General features: G+C 48.2%; 1 protein-coding gene across 2 annotated transcripts in view; it reads left to right on the forward strand.

The window, feature by feature from the left end:
• Nucleotides 1-22751, forward strand: part of RBM46 (RNA binding motif protein 46) — an 836305-nt gene that overhangs the window by 35272 nt on the left and 778282 nt on the right. For both annotated transcript variants that reach the window (XM_085643272.1, XM_085643271.1), the window contains exon 2: nt 16101-16275. In XM_085643272.1, coding sequence (XP_085499398.1) covers nt 16125-16275 — 151 coding nt within the window. In that variant the 5' untranslated portion in view covers nt 16101-16124. The remainder of the gene's footprint in view (nt 1-16100; nt 16276-22751) is intronic.

Here is a 22751-nt window from a genome sequence, read left to right on the forward strand (position 1 = left end):
TGACTCCGAGAAAGCTCAGCCTCTGCTTCTGGACCGCTGGGGTGAAATCAGGATAGAAGTTTACGTCCATATTGTCAAGTTTGACCGGTCCTTGTTGCCTAGAAGTCTGAAGGATAGCGTCTCTGTCCCGAAAGTTGAAAATCCGGGCAATGAGAGGCCTCGGAGGGGCTCCGGCCTTAGGTCTTCCTCCAGGAACCCTGTGGGCACGTTCCACCGCAAAGAATTTACTCAGCCCCCGGGGCTGGAGATGGGTGAGAATCAGGTCCTCCACAAACAGGTCCGCCGCCGCCTCCTCACGTCCCTCCGGCACCCCGACAATGCGGACATTGTTCCTCCGGGCCCGACCCTCGGAATCCTCCAGTCGACGATCCATCAGGGCGCTCGCCTGGCCAAGCCGGCGCACCTCCTTTTGGAGGGCCGCCACGTCTGCTGTAAGGCCCGAGGTGGTGTGGGCCAAAGAATCGACCCGGTCATTGGTCTTGGATAAATCGGCCCTCACCAGGCCAACATCCACGTGGACCGAGTCAATCTTTTGCGCCAGTGTGTCAAAGCGCTGGTCCACCGAGGCCTTCATCTCGGCGATAGCGCCCATGACATCTCGCAGGGTCAGATCCGCGGGCAGCGCAGGAGCATCAGTCGGGCCCTCAGGGGACCTACGCGGCACCTCGGGAGATCCCTTCTGGAGGGTGTAGCGGTCCATGCTGTTGGACTGATGGGCTGCGCCACGGCGGGTCGATTTCACCTTTGCCCGGTCGCCATCTTGTTTTGTGGACATGGTTTCAGTCCCCAAATCGTGCCAAGCACCTCGGAAAAGGCCGACGAACCAGTTCACGGGCTCCGGGGGGGGGGCAACCACAGGTCCGCAGGACGGATCACAGCCGGCGGGCCAGCAGGGCACCCCAACGAGGCCACACCACCGCACACCGCCCCGCAACCCAACCTCGCCTACGCAGCAAGGAGGGTGCAAAAGCGAAAGTGAAAGTGCGGGGTACGCGAGTCGCCCAGCCCTGCCCGCCGCTGTTGATCACTTTGTCTCCGGATCGCCCCGCAACTCCAATCCGGGGGGCCGGCGTGGAGAAGGCCGCAAACCTCAATCGGTGCTCCCGCCGGTGTCCGAGGTCCAATTTGGAAGCGGAAAACGGGTGACACCTCAGCTCGGGCTCACCAACACAATCCCCTCATCTAGGACAGGATATTTTCAGGATTTATGTAGGAGGTCACGGAGGTCCTCGGGAGCCTCGCACCTACGCGGCCATCTTGGTTGCGCGCTAGGCTCCTCCCGCCCTTATTTCAGTTTTGATGCTCTCTTTCACATGATCAGACTGCCTGTATATTTTATTCTTGATAGATAGTCTTTCACCAGTGACCACATCATGGGTACACCAGGTAGTCTGACCAGGGGTCAAAGAGAAGAGCTCAGCAAACTTATTTAGAACCTGCCTGCAACCAGTCTGCTGGTGGACAGTGAGGGTGTCGGACAAAACCACTCCTTCCACTAAACCATCTTTTGGATTGTGGGACAGGTCAAGGAGAGGTTCCCTCTTCGCTTCCTGATCCTCATCTGTAACCATGAGCAGGGTCACATCTACCCTGTCATAGCAGGGTTTTAGGCGGTTGTCATGGAGGACTCTTTTGGGGTTCTTGTCAGAGCCAAGGTCCACCAAATAGGTGACGTTCTCCTTTCATTCTAGGATAGGGTAGGGCCCACTCCACTTATCTTGAAGAGCCCTAGGCTTCAAATCCCACACCTTCTGCCCTGGCTGCAATTCAACCATAGCAGCCTTTTGGTCATAACACTGCTTCTAGAGCTCCTGGCTTACCTCAAGGTTTTTATTTGCTTTTTCCATGTATTCGGCCATCTTGGAGCGGAGGCCAAACACATAGTCCACTATTTTCTGCTTAGATTCAACAAGAGATTCCTCCCATCCTTCCTTCACAAGGCACAGTGGTCCCCTGACAAGATGACTAAACAGAAGTTTAAATGCGGAAAGCCCTACTCCCTTCGTTGCACTTCCCCGTGGGCAAAAAACAAGCATGTACATAAGACTTCCCATCTCCTTTTGAGTTTTCAGGGATTCCACCAATCATGCTTCTCATAGTCTTATTGAATTTTTCAATAAGGCCATAACACTGTGGGTGGCAGGGGGTAGTGAATCGGTAGGCCATTCCACACTCCTTCCACATGTGTTTCAGGTAGTTTGTACCTCTATCTGACACCATCTCCTTAGGGAAGCAAACCATGGTAAAGATATCAATGCGGGCCCTACTCACAGCAGGGGCAGTGGTAGTCCTAAGGGGAATAGCCTCAGGATACCTGGTGGTATGATACACTACCACCAGAATATATCTGTTCTCGATGCTGTAGGAGGGTGAAGGGGACCAACAATGCCGATCCCTACCCTTTCAAAGGGAACTCCAGCCACTGGAAGTGGGATTAAGGGGGCTTTTGTGTGCCCACCTGTCTTGCCACTGGCTTGACAGGTGAGACAGGAGTTAAAAAACTCTTTAACATTCTGGTGCATCCCTGACCAGTAAAAATGGCTTACTAGCCTACTCCAAGTTTTGGTCTGGCCAAGGTGACCAGCTAGGGGGATGCCCTGGGCCAAAGTTGAGAGGAATTCCCTAAACGCTTGAGGCACGACCACTCTCCTAGTGGCACCAGATTTGGGGTCTCTGGCCACAGTGTAAAGGATTCCCTCCTCTCCCAATAGGTCCTGTGGGAACCACTGACATCACCTCCTTCCTTACTGTTGCAGGCCTTCAAGAGTGGGACAGGTTTTCTGCTCCGGGCACAGCTCTTCCCTAGAGGGCCCCACTGGGCCTAAACGCTTAGCCTGGTAACACTCCAGGTCCTGAAGCTCAGTTTCCTCTGAGGCTGACTCTTCTTCTTCCTGAGAAGAAGGGTCTGGTGTCTGATTGGAAGCTGGCTCCCCAGTTTGCCTGTCTTTTCTCAAGAGGGCTGGTCCATTTCAGACTCCACCACCTCTTTTTCACCCTGGGCTCTGCGCTCTGGTTTTCACACTCATCCAGTGTGGGGTTCCCAGCATTTCTGCCTCAGCCCAGGCTGAGGACTCCAAATCATTGCCACACAAACAATCAACTGGTATTGATGAAGAGACTGCTACCTCTTTCTTTCCAGCAGCCTACCCAGTCAAAGGACACCATCAACATGGGATGGATTTTTGTCACACTGTCAGCATTGGGGAATGGATAGGTCCTTCCAGGCAGATACTCTTTTGAAGACACCAACTGCTCAGTCACCATAGTGATGCTGGCACCAGTGTCTCTCAAGGCATCCACCCTAACCCCATTAGTAACTGGATGCTGTCTGTATTTTTGCTTGTTAGTGGGCCAGACAGCTATGGTGGCTAAGTCCACATCCCCTACTAGAGTCGCCTCAGTGAGCTCTCTGACATGGTCAGCGCTCTCCTTAGATACCGTCAGAAGATTGGCCATTGCATTTACTGCAGGTAGACTAGAGGCATTTTTCCTGTTTTTTACAGCCAGAGTCTCCAGTTCGTTGTCCCAGTGGCCTACAGTAGGGCTTGAAAAATCATAAAAAAGTTTACTAGATCTGCAGGTCTAGTAACTTTAATACTTTAATAACCTACTCGACCTAAGTGTAATGTACTTAACCCGTGAACTGGTCTCACATTGTGTGATCCTAGGCAAATATTTTGTCTTATGGAGCCGCATTTTTCTTTATTATCACATAAGAGAGCACCTTCAAATATGCAAGTTCACTATTTCTTCCTCTTAGTTCAATAATAACATTGTCATCTAAGTAAGAGCCGTAGTAATTCCCAGTTCATGTTTAAAAACTCACTTTTCATAAATATATTACCAATGCATGATGTGATAGTGCATTGTCATTTACAGATACCATGTTTTCCATTGAAATGGCCACAAAACTTCCCCACTTACTTTGTTTACTGATAATAGCGCATAAACGATTTTTGGAAATTGGGTTTCAGCAAAAATATTTAAAATTTGCACATCACCAAGTAAAGTGTTCTAATTTGTTTTGATCCTATAAAAATATTATTTTTCACCACAGAATTACAAATATTGGTCTTCATAACTAGTTAAATACTACACCACCAGTGGCACAGGGGCGGCCCGGCGCAGGGTGCCAGCACAGGATTGGGAGTCCAATGCAAGGCAATGGAGAACAGCCAAATTGAACAAGGGCTACAGGCTCAGGCCAGGAGGTCGTTTGAAGGAAACTAACAGCTGGGCAGGTAAGTTGCGATGTGTGGAGACGTAGGGACACCTTTGGTCCTCTTCACCAAGGCAGAGAGTGGCAGGGTGCAGGGGTGCCTTTTGTTGTTGGAAAAGCCTTATCGGAGCAGGTCACGACTATGTGGGTCTCCATGCAGAGGCTGCAGGCGACGTTCAGTAGTCCAGGTGAGGTCAGCTTATGGTGGAGTCAGGCTCTGGGGCGCTGGGGAACCTTGCTGGAACCAGTTGGCCACTTGGACTGGAGGTGGAACGAGGGCAGGTTTCGCGGATCGTCAGGTCACAGTGTCCTCAATTTAAAGATGGTTGCTTGGGGAACAGGTCCGCTATTCTCTGGAGTCTTGATCTTTATTGAAGGCAGTCAGTCTTCCCTGGGTTTCGAAGGCGCAGTATTGTCGAGGGCTGCAGACAGGCCGGTAGGGCTGAGGACAAGTCAGTTGGTGTCTGCAGTCTTCTCTGTTGGTGCGACTCTATAGTGTCCAGCTCTTCTTAGATCATCAGGAACTGAAGTTCAGGGTCTGGGGATGCCATCTGAATACTATAGTTAGTGGCTTTACAAGCGAGGGACAGGTAGTGGCCAATGAGCCCCTAACCTGGGGTGTCTACGCACTGTAATATGCCCACCTCCTGTGGGAAGGGAAGATAGATCTAGTCCTGAATGGATATGTCCTACCATCTTGTAGATGACAGGCACTGAAAATTGTACTTCACCTTGCCTCCAGCACCTTAGGGGTGGATTTGGCAGAGGGTGCACACCTCCAATTCTTTCTAAGTTTTCCCGCCAAAATGGTGTTAAGGACAGGAAGGGGACCTGCTCCTTCTAACAGAAGTGGATAGGTCGAAATACAAAGACAGCAACGCCTTTGAAGCTCCCCGCCACAAAAGGCTTTTCCCGACAAGGGGGAGGTGTGAACACCTCCACCCAGGAAAGGTATCGTTCTCAGTCTCGAAGTGCATAGGCAATCTCCCCATGAGGTCAGAACACTGGTGGTAGCAGGCTGGCTTAGGTCAGTCGGTGACCACACTAAGAATTGGTAGGTTTCAGGGGACACCCTCTTAAGGGTCCTCTGTGTGCACTTTTTAATAAATCTGACACTGGAACCAGTGCAGGTTTATTAAGTTGAGATGTTTGGTACCAAACATCCAATATTGCAGTGGAACCATCATTGGGGTGGGGAACTCGTAATGACGAGAATCCAGCCCATGTACTTATTATGACTTCCCTGGTCCCTTACAATCCAGGAACCAATAAGGATATTGCAGGGCATATTTGCTCATGCAGCTATACCCTCACAGGAGTAATAGTGCACCGGGCCTTAGGGATAAGGCCTGCTAGAGGGGTGTCCTACTCATATCTCCTGTAGTGTCTACTGGCATGTCTGCACCAAGCTCCATAGGCTCTGCTTGCTGAGGGGTCCCTTAGGGTGGGGCAATTCGTGTTGCAGCTCTTAGGGACCCTCTTTAAACACAAGGCCTGTGGTACCTTTTATGCGGGACTTTTATGTGAGCTAAAGGGGTGTCAGTTGTGGAAACAAAAGGTACAGTTTTGGTAAGGAGATCTGTCACAGGGGACCTGGTTGGCAGGGACCCTGTGCACTTTCAGTTGAAACTACATAATATTCCAGGCAAAAAGTGGAGGCTAACCATGCCCAAAAGAGCTACTTTCCTACAGCCTGCAACACTTCTTATACCACCCACTTAAGTAGCCCATTAAAACATGTTCCAGGTCTGCCTTTGCAACCTGAATGCAGTTTTAAATTGCCAACTCGACTTGACACTATAATCACCTTGCCAAGAGTAGTAGTAGCTTCTGCCCTAGCAATTTCCAACACACACCATTCAGTGTTGTGTCCGTGCGTCAATATTAGACTGCGTATTTAGGCAGCCAGCAATGCACTGAGTGTGGCAGCGTCGTAGTGGCATCTGACCTCAGCACTACTACTCGTGGAATTTTCCCAGCCATATAAAGGCTGGGACGGAATTATAACCAGCCAGAAGGCTCAAAAGTTTTTCTCGTATACATAAAGCCCTGAGGAGGTCGCGGGTCTCTTGTCCCGATCGCCGGAACACGTGTTGGCTGGAACCTCAACAAGAAAACATTAAAACTACCCATATATGCCATGCTTGTTTCCTCACTATAAGTTATTAACTTTAAACACTGTTTGTATGTGTGCTAGGGCTTGATATGAATTATTGTACAGATCCGTGGATCTGAATCGTGGGGTGTTGGGTGATTACCCCCTCCCTGGGCACCATATGCCATAGTATAGTAGCAATTTATACACCGATAAGAGTGAGCGCCATTTCCACCCAGGGCACAATCATCCCAATCAGTATTCCCCTTGCCAAGCCTTAAACTCTCCTTTTATTGCATTTATGTCACCCCAAAGGTAGGCCGTAGGTAGACCTTAGTGCAGAGTGCATTTTAATTAAAAAGCATTTACTTTTACGATTTACATATCCTGGTAGTGAAAAGCTGCTAAATTTGTTTTTTAACTACTGAGACTTACCTCTCTCATAGGATAACATTGGGCTGCTTTAATACATTTAATACATGCTAACGATTCATTGAGAACAAGTAAAAATTTACCGTTTAGTGTCTGAGAAGGTTGAGAGATCTACTCGCCCACTCGCAATGGTGAGTCAGATTTGGTCAAGGTGAGCTATATTTTTAGAGCCCTTTGACCCGTTCTGATGAGCTGACAAAGAGCAGGTGTACTGTTCATTTAGAGAGTGAATGTGCCTTTAAATCTAGTCACATTTGCTCTAGTTCAGAGTCAGAGGTCAAATATCCACTTATGTCTTTTTACAATTCAATATTCTGCTTATATTATCCTCGAGGTTGGTGTTTCCTTTCTCTGACAGCAGAGTTAGGATTTTGTAAAGTGAACTGTCTGACAGCAGTGGTGCTGTATAAAGAATGTGAATTGAAAGGCTGTAAGAGGTCACGTTTTGTAAACATATTTTAATAGCTTAAAATGAACTGTAGAAACATTTCAAAATATGTTTCATTAGTTGTGGAAACACATTTTTTTTGTAACTGATGAAAAAAAGTTTTTAACAGGATCAAATCAGAACACTTTACTAATTTGCAAATGATAAATATTTGTGCAAATTATCAATATTTTTTCTGAAACCCACTTTCTACAAATTATTGTTTGTACACTATATAGTTTTAACATTAAACCTGCATGTTAGTGGGAAGGTTTGGTTCCATTTCCACCGTCGGGGACTACTTGGGGACAAGAGACTCATGACAGAGACTAAATCCTGGTGTGCCGGGATGGAACTTTGAGGTCGGAAGTGCTGGGATCATTGGACAAATGCTTTTTCACAAATCAGACTAGTGTCAAACATAATGAGTAAGGCTCCCGGTTTTCCGTTGTTATGGATTTTTACAGATAAATACAGAGAGAAAGCAATGTGTTTTCTGTCTGCATTTATTTTTAAAAGTGGATAAATACAGAAAACTGGGCTTCTTTTAAGTGACTGTCTGTGCTGTTTTTCATGAATTATAGACCAACAGCTGAGCAGTAGGACAACATGGGAAGTTAAAAAAACAGGATGAAATTTCTAAAATTAACGGCATATGTCAACATACATTCGTGGTATAACCCCTTCTATGCGTCGGACGAGCGGGAACCGTCCGACACAAAAGTGCTCATGTGCGTCTGACGGCGCCCGTGCCTCCCACACCATGGCACAGGGAATCCCTCTGGTGCGGGCACCAGAGGGATTCCCTTTACCCCCCAAGAGCCTCGGGAGCTGGGGAAGAGCTTCCCCAGCTCCCGAGGCCCACCCCCCCATGGGTTCACAGAAATTACGATCAGAGTGCACGTTGCGCTGGCGTTATTTCAGTGAAACCAAAACTGAAATAAGCCAAGAGGCTCATTTCAGTTTCACTTTCTATGTGCTCAGGGGGCTATCTCAGCCCCCTGAGCACGTAGAAAGACGGGAGAGGATCTCCCCTTTCCAATGGTATCCCTCCCCAGTGGATCCCTGCTTGGGGATCGCCTCAGAAGGGCGATACCCAAGCAGGGATCCACCCACTAGGCACCAGGGAGGGGGGAGTGGCCCCTTTGCTCCCCCCATTTGTTTTGGGCATAATCAGACTTTCTGCCCCACCTGGGTGGCAGATGGGGGCAGTAGCCCCCAATCTGCCCACCCAGGGGGGCAGAAAGCCCACTATACACCAGGGATTTTATTTTTGTTGGGGTTGGGGCTGCCCAAAATGGGCATGACAATGCCCCCACCCTCTGTGAAATTCCAGTCTTTCTTCCCCTCGGAAGCCCACTAGAACCCAGGGATTTTTTTTATTGATGTAGGGATGGGGGCTGCCCAAGATGGGCAGGCCAATGCCCCTCCAAACAAACAGAACATTCTTTCTGCTCCCCCCAGGGGCAGATGGGGGCAGTAGCCCCTAACCTGCCTCTAGGGGGGCAGAAAGCCCACTAGGCACCAGGGATTTATTTTTGTTTTTATGAAGTAGGGGTGGTGGCTGCCCAGAATAATTACCACAGATTTTCTGCCCCCCGGGAGGCATATTCGGGCAATAGCCCCTTATCTGCCCCCCGGGGGGAGGGGCAGAAAGCCCATTAGGCCTCAGGAAATATTTCTTTTTAATTCAGGGGTGAGGTCAGCCCAGAATGGGCTTGCCAATGCCTACACCTCCCCCTAAAAATGCCACAGTCTTTCTGCCCCCCCCACCTCCTCCCCCACTAAGGAGAACGCGCTGGGGTAGGACATTTGTGCCCGCACAGTGATTCCACCCAAAAATATGTGGAAAATGGCTTTCACCTTGGGGATGCCCAGTACGGGTTATCTCACAGGGAAAAGCCAGGACGGGTTCCCAATGCAAGCGCCGAGATGCCCAAGGGTAAGTCGAGCGCTATATAAGAACACACATACATACATTCTGGGTAGGAAAACGTTGGGGGATCCACGCAAGGCGTACCTTGCTGGACTCCCCCGGGTGTCTAGTTTTCAGAAATGTGTGGGTTTTGTAGTTGCCCAAGATGGTCGCCGAGCCCGGGGGCCAAAAATCCAGGTGGCCCCCCCTTGCAAAACCAGGTTGTTTTGCGATAGGTAATTTTGATGTCTCCTCAAGAGGTTTTGGGCACTTGCCTGTCGCGGGTACTTGACCCACCCATGCGAGTGAGGTATCATTTTTATCGGGAGTCCTGTGGGAACGCTGGGTTGTAGGAAATTTGTGGATCCACGTAGATTTCAGAACTTTCCCACACAGAAATTTGAGGAAAAGGTGTTTTTCTTTCAGCTAAATTTGAGGTTCGCAGGGCATTCTGGGTAGGAAAACGTTGCGGGATCCATGCAAGCCATACCTCGCTGGACTCCCCCTGGTGTCTAAATTTCAGAAATGTGTGGGTTTGGTAGTTTCCCATGATGGCCGCAGAGCCCGGGGCCAAAAACCCAGGTGACCCCCCCCTTGCAAAACCAGGTTGTTTTGTGATAGGTAATTTTGATGTCTCCTCAATACGTTTTGGGCCCTTGCCTGTCGCGGGTACTTGACCCACCCACGCGAGTGAGGTATCATTTTTGTTGGGAGACCTGTGGGAACGCTGGGACCTGGAGTCCTGTTTAGGAAGTTGCAGCTGTGTGGGGACCCTAGAAGGGAGGAACATGATACTGTATGAGACCCTGGACAATCACAAAATCTGCCTAGGAAATGTTTACGCACCCAAGGTGGATAGCGCAGAATACTTTGGGGAGGTGAGGATGGCACCACAGGGGTTCATGACTGCTGAGAATATAAAAGCTGGGGATTTCATCTATGTTCAAGATGCAGATGTAGACAGATCCCCCCCCCCCCCCCCCCCCCCCCACGTCAGGGCACAAATCCATAGATGACTGAAACCCTCAAGCAGATGATGACAGGAGTGAGATTGGTGGATATGTGGTGGGCCCAGCACCCACGGGCATGTACATATTCCTGCTATATGCCGGCAGCCGACATGTATAGTCAGGGCCGGACTGGCTACCGGGTGTTTTGGTGTGCTGCTGAGCTGGGGGCTGATTTCACTGCGGTGGGGTCTGATTTCGTTGATGGGGACCTGCGTGTGCTCCTGAATAAAGAAAGCAAAACTAATGCTTTTAAGCACACGCAGCTTCCCATCAACGAAATCAGCCCCCAGCTTGGCAGCACACCAAAACGCCCGGTAGCCTGTCCGGCCCTGTGTACAGTAGATTAAACTGTTTCCTGATACAGTTGGCGTGTGTTAGAAATGGGTTTTCTGGTTGGCTAAGGTATGCACCTAAGCAAGCAGAATACACCACTCTAGTCAGGATAAGGGGATTACACATCAAAAATACTCCTGCTCACACCCTTGGTAGCTTGACACGAGCAGTCAGGCTTACTTACCCTAGAGGCAGTGTGTAAAGCATTTGCACATAACCAACAGTAATACAGTGAAAACACTGGAAAATGACACTACACCAGTTTTAGAAAAATATCCAATATTTATCTGTGTAAAACAAGACCAAAACTATAAAAATCCAACATACAGTGATCAAAATATGAATAAAGCAAAAATAGACTTTATATACAGTTCCTTGAAGTCGATAGCTCCGTCCAGGGCTATCATAGCGTCATGAAAAACAAATCCAACAGTTCCGGCCGGTGCTGGTGTCACGGGCCAGCTACGGTGTCGGGGAGACAAGTAAAACAGTACCTTTGGAGATGCAGGGCGTCGGACATTGCAGTGAACTCCGGAGGAGCGGCGTCAGTTCCGGACATCGGTGCAAGAGTTGTCGGGCCCTTGAAGTCACACGCGTTGCAGGTTGAACTTTATACGTTTGCGGTCAGGATCGTGGACAGGCGTCGGGTCTGCGGTGTAAAGCAGAGCAGTGCGATGTGCAGTGCCCTAAGGTAGCAGTTCAGGCAGCGGCTTGTGTATGGTCATCCAGCGGCGTCGGTGAGACCAGGGCTGTGGTGCGAAGTGCTGTGGTGCTCGTTATGGTGCTGACAGGTCACGGTGCAAGCAGAGTCGTCCTCTTTGCTGAAGCACGATCGTCGGTATAGACCAAAGGCTGCAGTGCCAGAGGGGGCAATGCGTTGTACGGGGCCCACAGGTAGCGGTGCAAGCAGCGATATTGGCTGATGATCTAGTGTTGATGGTACTGGCGTCGGTGGGTTAAGACTGTGGTGTGAGAATTGGTGGTGCGTCAAATAACCCACAAGCGGTGCCCCCAAACCACTGGGCAGGCAGCGGCATCGATGTCAGCTTGGAGCGGCATTGTCGGTGAGACCAGGGATGCGCGAAAAAGTGGGGCGGTGCCCTGTGTTCTCCAAGAGCAGGGCCCCCAGGTCACGGTGCACGCATCGGCATCGGTGACGTCGTCGGGCATCGACGGGGATACCAGGGCGGCAGTGTGATGCGAGGTGTGCGGAGTGCAGTGCCCACAGGTCACGGTGCAAGCAGCAGCTCAGTGGAGGCGGCGGACATTGTCATCGTCGCTGAGACCAGGGTTGTGGTGCAAAGTGTGGCGGTGTCCTCTGCAGCGGCGTCGTTGACGGGTGTCGTTACCTTTTTTCGTGTGTGACAGCTGAAACATCCAGTTCCAAAAGCCGGTACCCAGAAGATGTTGAAGTCTTTGATTTCCCTGAGACCTACAATAGGAGGCAAGCTCTTCATCAATCCCTTGGAGGTACTTAGGATGCAGAAAGCACAGTCCAGTACTTTCCCTGCCCAAGACAGAAGCAGCAACTGCAGGCCGACCCAGCAAAGCACACAGCAAAGTGGTAGTCTCTCCTCACAGCTGTTCCGGCTCTTCTTCCTTGCAGGTTCCTTAGTCCAGCAGTAATCTAAAGTTCGGGGGTCAATTCCCCAATATTTATACCACATTTTCCTTTGAAGTTGGTACAAGCAAAGTTCCTGTGGCACACATAAACCAGTTCAACCTGGCTCAGGCCAGGTTCAGCATAGGATCTGGAGACAGCTTTGTGAGAGGCAGCCACAGTCAATTCAGGTGCAAGCGACAACTCCTTCCACTACTCTAAATGCAGCCAGGTCTATTTTGCCTGGCTATGAGTCACCCAGGAAAGGCAAGGCACACCTCAACCCCCCCTTGTGTCTGTTTAGTGTGAATGCACAAACCAGACCCTGTTGGTCAAATGCCCAGACAGCTTATATTCAAAATAGTCAGAGGTGCATGGATGGTTAGACAAGGAAATATCCACTTTCTAAAGTGGTATTTTCAAAAGCACAATGAAAAAATTATATTTACTAAAGATGTATTTTTAAATCCTGATTTCAGGCATATTAAACTCAATTTCTCCATCTTTTCCCAATGGAAAGTTACGCTTGTCAAATGTTACAGTGCAGCTCCCATGATAGCCTATGGGACAGACAGCCTTTCCATAGTGAAAAACGAAATACACAATATTTCACTATCAGGACATGTAAAACACAACAGTACATGTCCTATCTTTCACAGATGCTGCTCCCTGCCCATGGGGGTACTTTAGGCATATCTGGAGGGTGCCTTACATGTAAGAAAAGGTAAGGCTTGGGCCTAGCAAGTGGATGCACTTGCCAGGTCGATATGGCAGTAAAAACTGCGCGCAGACACTGCATTTGCAGATCTGAGACACCTTTGAAAAGCTAGTTGTGTGGGTGGCACACCCAGTGCTGCAAGCACTCAAGTAGCATTTGATTTAAAGGCTCTAGGCACACACAGTGTATGGTACTAGTGACTTACTAGTAAATAAAATATCCCAATCATGGAAAACCAATAATACACAATTTACATGGGGAGCATACGCACTTTAGCACTGAATAGACGTGGTAAAGTGCCCAGAGTCCTTAAACCAACTAAACGAGGTCTTAAACAGGAGGCCAAAAAGCAAAATGTTTAGGGGTTAACCCGTAAAAAAGCCAAGTCTGACAGCATGATTCTGATAGTGACTGACACCGCATACCTGGCCAGGTATCTGCTGGCCATGCTACTGACCTACTGCTTGACTAGACCCATATCTCGAGTGCCACTGTGGCGGATGAAAGCAGAGTCCCTAACTGACTCCATTTACAAGAGGGTGATCGTGGATGCCGTGCCAGATTACTTTACACATAACTGGGAGAGTACTCAGAGAAGGGCGACAGAATAGGATGCGATGAAAGCAGTGCTCAGAGGGGTAGGTATGGCAGATACCACAGGCATCCGACAAAAGTTGAATAGAGATTTCGCTGTGCAGGAAGAAAAACTGGCAGCATTGGTAATAGCCCTCCCACATGATCAAGAGGTGTGCCCAGAGTGGGGCGAAGCCAAGATTCAGACTTACTCCTTATGGGATAGACTTGAGAAGCGTGTGAGACTCTCCTACAGGCACCGTTTACATATGGAGGGAGACAGGACAGGGCGTATGATGGCCAGGATGATCAAGCAATAGAAGTGCACAGAACCCATACTAGCTATTAGGGATCTCTTTGGGCGGGAGGTATCCAAGTAACAGGCCATCAATGAGACATTTGAGGAGCATCTCTGGAGGGTGTTTATTCCGCCCCTTGGTGCCACGAGACCCCTGGTCACGGCCTACCTGGACGTGCTTCCGTTGGCGCATCTCGATGGTGAGAAAGGGTCAGACCTTGAGAGCCCCCTGACAAAGCAGGAGATACTCCTGGCCAAAGACTCCCTTAAGTCAGCTAAGGCCCCTGAAGGGATAGCCTAACTGTGTAAGACTTTCCCTAAGATTTTGGCCAATAGCTATTGCCGGTATATAAAGGCACTGGAGCAGGGGGAGCTTCCTGATTTCATGAAAGAGGCCCTCGTTATGCTGGTCCCAAGGCCAGGGAACGACTCGCTGGATGAGGCTTCTTATCGCCCCCTTTCCTTGTTAAATGTAGACCAAAGCATTCTCGGCCATGTACTGGCAGCGCAACTGCTTCGCTACCTCCCGAAACTGGGTCACCAGGACCAGTCGGGGTTTATCCCCTCAGAAACACACTATGTAATCTGCAATGCTTGGCGCACGTTATTCATCTGCCTGCTTGCAATAGGACTATTATGCCTTAGCCTTCCAAGTCATAGAGCAGGCATTTGATTCTGTGTGCTGGGAATATATATGACAAGTAATGGAAAGAGTGTGGCTGGGGTCCAAGTTTGATGCCTGGATAAAGTTTCCGTACACAACACCAGCAGCACATGTGCAGACAGGGAATGTAGGGCCCGATTCACAGAACTAACTTAAGACAAAATCCTAAACTTACTACCATTTTCGTATTCACAGAAGGCACTTACTCATTTTGGTATTCACAGAAGACACTTACTCACTTCGGTATTCACAGAAGTTAGGAGTCCTAACTTTAGGACTCCTAAATGCCTTCTGTGAATACCGAAAGTCTTAAAATTAGGATTTTTCTCAGTTTAGGAGTCCTAAAGTTAGGACTCCTAACTTTACTACTACTAAACTGAGAAAAATCCTAATTTTAAGGCTTTCGGGAGTCACAGAAGTCATTTAGGAGTCCTAACTTTAGGACTACTAAATTGAGAAAAATCCTTATTTTAAGACTTTCGGTATTCACAGAAGGCATTTAGGAGTCCTAAAGTTAGGAGTCCTAACTATACTACTACTAAACTGAGAAAAATACTAATTTTAAGGCTTTCGGGAGTCACAGAAGGCATTTAGGAGTCCTAAAGTTTGGAGTCCTAACTTTAGGACTACTAAATTGAGAAAAATCCTTATTTTAAGACTTTCGGTATTCACAGAAGGCATTTAGGAGTCCTAAAGTTAGGAGTCCTAACTATACTACTACTAAACTGAGAAAAATCCTAATTTTAAGGCTTTCGGTATTCACAGAAGGCATTTAGGAGTCCTAAAGTTAGGACTCCTAACTTCTGTGAATACCGAAATGAGTAAGTGCCTTCTGTGAATACCAAAATGAGTAAGTGCCTTCTGTGAATACCAAAATGAGTAAGTGCCTTCTGTGAATACCAAAATGGTAGTAAGTTTAGGATTTTGTCTTAAGTTAGTTCTGTGAATCGGGCCCCTTGTGTCTAAGGAGTTGCTATTGAAAAGGGGTACACGGCAGGGTTGTCCATTGTCCTCCCTACTGTTTGCCTTGGCTGTGGAACCTGTGCCATGTAGAGTGTGCCAGGTGCGGAATGCTTTGCGGATTTAGGTGAGTGGGACGATTCACGCAGTGTCATTATAAGTGGATGAAGCATCTACTTGCGTCATGTGCTGTAAAGCTATAGATTTCCTGAGAATAGACATTAAGGTACTCAAGCCCTCAAGATTAGTCCTAAATGGGGTGGACATACTTCCATAACACTGTAAAATGCATTTAACCCCTTGAGTGCCCGCCCCTTTCCCCGCCCTGTGCCGGGCGTTTCATTAGCGGGCGGGGTTTATGACGAGCTGGTCTCGTCATGGGCACAGCGCAACCTCGGCCCATGACGAGACCAGCTCGTCATGGGCACTCAAGAGGTTAAGGTATTCTTAGCATGGTAAAGGGCAAACCAATGGCCTGGCTTGGGGGTTGGGAGATGGGTACTCTATTCCAAACATAATGGAAATCTACAAATCCACAATATCCTAATGCACTTGTTAGAAGGCAGTCATACATATAGTCTGCTTTATTACAAGTGGATTAGGATATAATGCACTTGTAATAAGGCTTGACAGCATATCTATCACTTTTGTGATGGTATACCCATTCGCCAAACTCTAAACCAGGCCCTTAATCAGTGACTCTATGGAGATGTCAATACTAGAGAACAACACATATTGGTAAGTATTTTCTATTCTATTTGGTGTGCAAATGTACATTAAATGATACCTGTATATTCTCTCTTTAAATATAATTTTTTCCATTAATGTTAGCACTTTAATGTTTTGATTTTGCTAGCATATATCTGAAATAACCGAGACCATGAATGATGACAATGCAGATGGAACAAATGGAGGCAGTAAAGGTCGAACTGGAACTCAGAATGAAGCTGCTTTGCTGGCTTTGATGGAAACTACTGGTTACAACATGGTTCAAGAAAATGGCCAGCGTAAATTTGGTGGCCCTCCACCAGGTGAGAATCTGTGTAACATTTACCATTGTATTTGAGTAGCATACACATTTTAGTAATAACCTTAATTTGTGTAGCACAGTAATTTCTAACAGGCGGTAAAAGGGGTGGGACATTTGCTATGATTTATGCCAACAAGCACTTTATTCTCTTTCATTTGATCTTATGCCCATCGGCTGGTAGACAGCCTTACATGTGTGTTCTTCCATAAGGTGTTTTAATCACCACTGGCTTGGCAAAGCTCTATTAAGGGAAGATGTGAAGGATTCAATGGCTGCCTGCATCACTCTCTTTCACTGGTTAGGCCGCACTCTAAAAACCTCTTTGAAACCACACAGGAAATTTCAGTTCTTGGCAGCGATAGAGGGCAGGTAAATGGGAAAGGCATTTCCCTCTCCAGAAACATTGATGAAGCTTCAGGTCATGGCAAAGAGCCTCTCAACTGGGCAGTCAGTAACTGTCAGGAAAAATCTTTGCTGGGCCTGATGTTCTCGTACATAGGGCTTCTACCCTTTTGCAGGCTCCGAATGAGTCCCTTCCAACAAGAACTGGACATTATCCAGTATTAGGGTATGTGTCATAGATTCACATGCCTGAATCATTCCCCGTCGTCGGGATGGGAGTCCCCGGTACATAAGAAAAGTAATGTCTCACTAGACATATAGAGAGATAGGCCAAAGGCCTTACATTAGTAACATATCCAGGTCCTTTTGTAATGAGGACCAAACTCCAGAGAACAACCAATCAGCTATCACCACCCTCTGTAACCTTCCTGGAAGGAGCTCTAGTCCCTCAGATTTTCTACCGCACGTCGTGCTAAGGGAGTCTCCACTGAGCTCTGCTCAGCTTTTCCTTGTTTCTGGAATTTAAGTGGTTTTGTTCATCAGAATTACTTCTTCTGAGTGAAGTCTTCTCTGTCTTCATGTCAGACACTCATAAGAAAGGTCTTTTTAGGCCCTGTGCTTCCTGCAATAAGAAGAGGCTACATGTCGACAACCAGCATAAAGACTGCCTCTACTGTCTTTATCCGGACCTTTCCTCCAAGGACTGTAAGGTATGTCGTACCTTTTCATCAAAGACTCTTAAAGACCGTGAGGGAAGGCTTTTAATTTGGCCGCAGAGGCTTAAGGACAAAGAATACCCCTTGTCCTCTGAGGAGAATGAGGGCTCAACAAAGTCTTCAAAAACCTCACAGAAAAGGTCCAGAGATGCTTCTCCAGGTCCTTCTTCGCAGCCCCCTCTAAAGAAGACGCAGAAAAAGTCTTCAGAGGCAAAACTTCAGGCTTTACCAACCAAGGATCCTCCGCCAAGGATTTTACACACCTTTAAAAAGCCGGATTCAGCCCTGTCGACGACCACCTTGTCGACGGTGGCCTCGACGACGACTAAATCTCCTTCTGCAGCTGTGGGAGTAACCTCGTCGACGATGACAGTCTCTACACTTTTGGCGTCCTCAGCATCGAACTCGTCGACGAAGTCATCGTCGACGGCTGTTATGCCATTATCGTCGACGATCAAGATTAAAAAATCGTCATCGACGTCCAAGACAGTGTCTACGCCAAGCTCGACGACGAGCACATCGACGAGTACGTCGACGAGGAGTGTTCCGATGACGTCTCTCCCATTGTCGACGACGGCTCCGTCGACGTGGGCTTCGTCGACATTACCATTGGTTGTGTCCGTTGGTGTTTCCTCGTCGACGACGACTACACCGACGACGGCCTTGTCGGTGACATCAAAGTCAAAAGTGGACAGTGCATATGTTCACCTCAAGATCACTAAACGCACGCTGACTCCTTCCCTTACATCACCTACCAGGGTCCAGCCATTGCCTCTGTCTCACCTTTTGGACGAGGAGGAGGATTCAGATGAGGGCAGCATGTTCAGGGCTGCAACAAGTCCCTCTGAACTTCATGTCAAGTACCAGGAGGATTCAGACTATGACCAACAAGACGCAGAAGATCAGGCATTTTTCCCAGACCACAGCCATCTTCGCCAACCTCCCATAGTTTGTCTCCCTGCGTCTTTGGTTTCCTCCAATTTTTAATTTCCGACTACATGGAGAGATTCCCCACTTCTGCTTCGTCTTCTGCCCCAGTTCTCTCTCCGCTACCAAGGTTACAGGTTCCGCCTCAGCCTCCACAGTCGGTGCCTGTCACAATACCACCTCCCCCTTCCACAGATGATGAGGAGGAGGAACAACAGGAAGACGGAGAGGTTCATGATTCCCAATCAACTCATGATGAGTGGGACGACTACGTTATCCCTTTTCCAGCGTCTCCGGTGCCTTCTCAAGCAGATTCGCCTCCTGAGGATATTGGGGGTTTCCATAATGTTTCAGAAAGGACTGCACAGCGTTTCCAAATTCCTATGCCTTCTCATCAGCAAGACTGTTTCCTTTACGACTTTAAGGAACCTTTTAAGAAATCAGTGAGATCTGTGCCTATCATAGACTACATCTGGGATCAAGGCATTAAAATCATGCAAAATCCTTCTACGGATCCCCAAGTGTTGCCTCGTCTGGACAAGAAGTACAGAGCTCCAGACACCGCTCCAGCCTGTCTTACCGGACATCCCAAGCCTGATCCCGTCATCCCACAGGCAGCTCAGCGGAAGTCTAAAAACCCTTCTGCTCTGCTTTCAGCCCCTCCAGATAGGGAGGGCAGACGCCTAGACAATATTGGGAAGCGTTTTTCTTCCATGTCTGCATTAACGGTGCGTGCGTCTAATTCTTTAGCATTATTGGGGCGCTACAACAGGCAGATGTGGGCAGACATTGCACCATACTTGGAGGCCCTGCCGGACGACTCGAAAGAGGAGGCAAAGATTTTTTTTTTAGAGGGCGAACATTCGGCTTCCGAAATCATCAATTGTGCGATGGACATCGCCTGTACTGGTTTCCGCCAACTGGCTGGGGCTGCGGTCCTCCGACGCCAAGGTTGGCTTAAGGCGACAACATTCCGGCCGGAAATCCAGACGAAGATTCTTGACATGCCTTATGATGGTCAACTTCTTTTTGGCACTCATATTGATGAAGCCCTTCAAGGCATAAAAAAGGATACGGACACGGCCAGGGCTTTGGGTACCCTTCGATTTAAAAACCCCCCCTTTTCGAGGCTCACGGGGTAGAGGACAATCTTCCACTAGAGGAAACTACCAACAATATCGGTCTTCCTATTCCTCCTCCAACCAGCACTATCAGCCACAATTTCAACAACGCCAACAGCAGCAATCTTCATACAATAAGTCCTCCTTTCGCGGAAAGGGCAGACGACAGAAGGATTCTGCCCGGCGTCAATGACTTTTCTCTACCGCCGGTCTCCATTTCCTCTCTGCCCTCCAAATTAGGGGGAAGAATTTCCCACTTTTTACACAATCGGAAACAAATAACAACACCTCCCCGACCTATGCTTCACAAGAATCTGCGCCTTTTACTCCTGGAAATCTCAATAATGATCCAGAAAGGTGCTATAGAGCGGGTTCCTCTTCGTCAGCGGGGGAAAGGTTTTTAGTCCCGTTTTTTCTTGGTGCGCTAAAAGGAGACGAAATGGACACCAATCCTAGATTTGAGAAGTCTCAACAAGTTCTTAAAGAAACAATGGTTTCGCATGGTCACCATTCAAGAAATACTGCAACTTCTCAATGCAAACGACTACATGGTATCTTTGGATATTCAAGATGCCTACTTTCATATCCCTATCCACAGGAATCACAAAAAATGTCTGAGGTTCGCTGTGGCAGGCAGACATTACCAATTCCGAGTCCTGCCCTTCGGACTCAAGTCAGCCCCTCGCATTTTCACAAAATGCCTTTCTCCAGTGGCTGCATACCTCAGGCAGCAACGTCGCCAAGTTTTTCCCTATCTCGACGACTGGCTCGTCAAGGCACCTTCTCTAGACGGAGCGAACAGATCTTCCAACGCCTGTCTACAGCTTTTCAGTCGTCTGGGGCTCACTCTCAATCCAGACAAATCCATTCTACAACCTTCTCAGCGGATAAGTTTTCTGGGTGCTATTCTCGATACAAACCAGAAGAAAGCTTTCCCGTCACAAGAGCGACAGTGCAAACTTCTTCACTTGGCGAACTGCATAAGATCCAGGAAGTTTCTCTCAGTGCGCCTGTTCAAATCTCTTCTCGGGATGATGTCATCCTGTATTCTGCTAGTTCCCTACTGTCGCCTCCACATGCGTCCTCTCCAGGAATCACTCTCCACTCAGTGGATTCAAGCCGAAGGATCCTTCGACGATGTTGTTCAGGTGACCCCTCAGATGGTCACTGCTCTACAGTGGTGGACTCGTCCACGGAATCTTTCTCAAGGCCTGGCCTTCTTACTTCAAACCTCCACACATAATCACAATGGATGCGTCCCTGGAGGGTTGGGGAGCTCTCCTCCAGGAACTCCGGATCAGCGGAAAGTGGTCTCCTTCCGAATGGAAGCTTCACATAAACCTCCTCGAACTACGAGCTGTTTATCTGGCCCTCCTGGCGTTCTTTCCCAGGATCAAAGGTTCTCTGGTGCTTGTCCAGACGGACAATACTACGACAATGCACTACCTAAACAAGCAGGGGGGTACTCGTTCATTGCCACTCTCACACGAATCTCAAAAGATCTGGAACTGGTTACTTCAACACAACATTTCCCTAAGAGCGGAATATGTTCCAGGAACAGACAATGTGCTGGCCGATTCACTAAGCAGGCAACAAACAACATGTCACGAATGGGAGTTAAACCAGCAGACTCTCAACGGCATATTCTCTCAATGGGGCACACCTCTCTTGGATCTATTTGCCACCCAGCACAACGCCAAATGCCAAAACTTCACAAGCTGGCATCCCCAACGGGGATCTCTAGGAAATGCATTTTTGATAGCATGGTTCAACGTCTTTGCTTACGCTTTTCCACCGATTCCCCTGATTCCCAGGGTCCTCAGGAAGTTGAAGGCAGAACCCTGCACACTAATCCTGATCGCGCCAGCGTGACCTCGCAAGCATTGGTTCAGGGAGCTCCATCTTCTCTCCCTGGAACCGCAATTCCATTGAAACCTTTTTCCTCCCTCCTCACAATGGACCGGGAACAAGTCCGACATCCGGATACAGCATCTCTCAAATTATCGGCTTGGATCCTGAGTTCCGAGAGTTCCATGGCCTCCAGACTGCAGGACAGTTCTGGCTCGGGCTTGAGCCGACAGTACACACAAGACATATTCCTTGAAATGGAAAAGATTCTGCATCTGGTGTAAGTCTGCAAATGTACACCCTTTCACTTCTTCTCCAGAGCAAATATTGCCTTACCTTCTCCATCTGGCGACTTCAGGTCTTGCTCACACCTCCAACTCGGCAACTCAACATCGTTCTTGCTCCGCTTATGAAACACCCTTTTGAGCCGATATACAGAGCCAACCTCCCTCTCTTGGAAGACAGCACTCCTTCTAGCCCTTACATCTGCAAGGCGAGCAAGTGAGCTTCATGCATTCTCAATTTAAGACCCTTTTCTCCAATTCAAACATGATAGTGTTATACTTCGGACTAATCCCAAGTTTGTACCCAAGTCCCGTCGGACTTTCACCTTAATGAGCCTATAGTCTTACGAACCTTTTTTCCAAACCCTCAAACGGCGGCAGAAGGAGCTCTGCATTCACTGGATCTTAAACGTATTCTCGGTGGATCTCTGGCGCTATTACTTTCTGTCACCAGCAAGCATGCCAACCCTTGCACACAACGGTTCATGCCCATTCCACTAGGGCGATTTCTACCTCCATGGCACTCTTTGCAGGTGTGCCTATCACAGACATTTGCAGAGCGGCAACATGGAAGACGCTGGATACATTTACCAAGCATTACTGCTTGGATACAGAACTCATGAAGGAATGCTGCAGTGGGACAGGCGGTGTTACGTCATCTATTTCACTAGAGGTGAGCCTTCTTTTCATCCCACCGTCCTTTCTTTTTACGCGCACATTTCTCCATTGTGTTCTCGACTATTTTCCTTTGATTGCAATTTGTTACTTTCTATTTTCACATTGATATGTTATTATCTGGTGAACTTGTACATTCTGTTCCATCCGAAATGTGCCTATCATTGCTTACTACTCTGATTCAGGCATGTGAATCTATGAAAGATACCCTAATACTGGATAAGAAATGCGTTTTTTACCTGTAACTGCAGTTATCCAGTATTGGTATCTTTCATAGATTCACATGCAACCCACCCACCTCCCCTGGAAGGGCTCACCTAGTTCTCTCAGTGATACATCTACTTAGGACTGTGCTTACGAAAATCTGAGGGACTAGAGCTCCTTCCAGGAAGGTTCCAGAGGATGGTGATAGCTCATTGGTTGTTCTCTAGAATTTGGTCCTCATTACAAAAGGACCTGGATATGTTACTAATGTGAGGCCTTTGGCCTATCTCTCTATATGTCTAGTGAGACATTACTTTTCTTATGTACCGGGGACTCCCATCCCGATGACGTGGAATGTAT

The sequence above is a fragment of the Triturus cristatus genome, chromosome 2_2 (genome assembly GCF_964204655.1).
Source record: "Triturus cristatus chromosome 2_2, aTriCri1.1, whole genome shotgun sequence".
NCBI classification, from domain to species: Eukaryota; Metazoa; Chordata; class Amphibia; order Caudata; family Salamandridae; genus Triturus; species Triturus cristatus.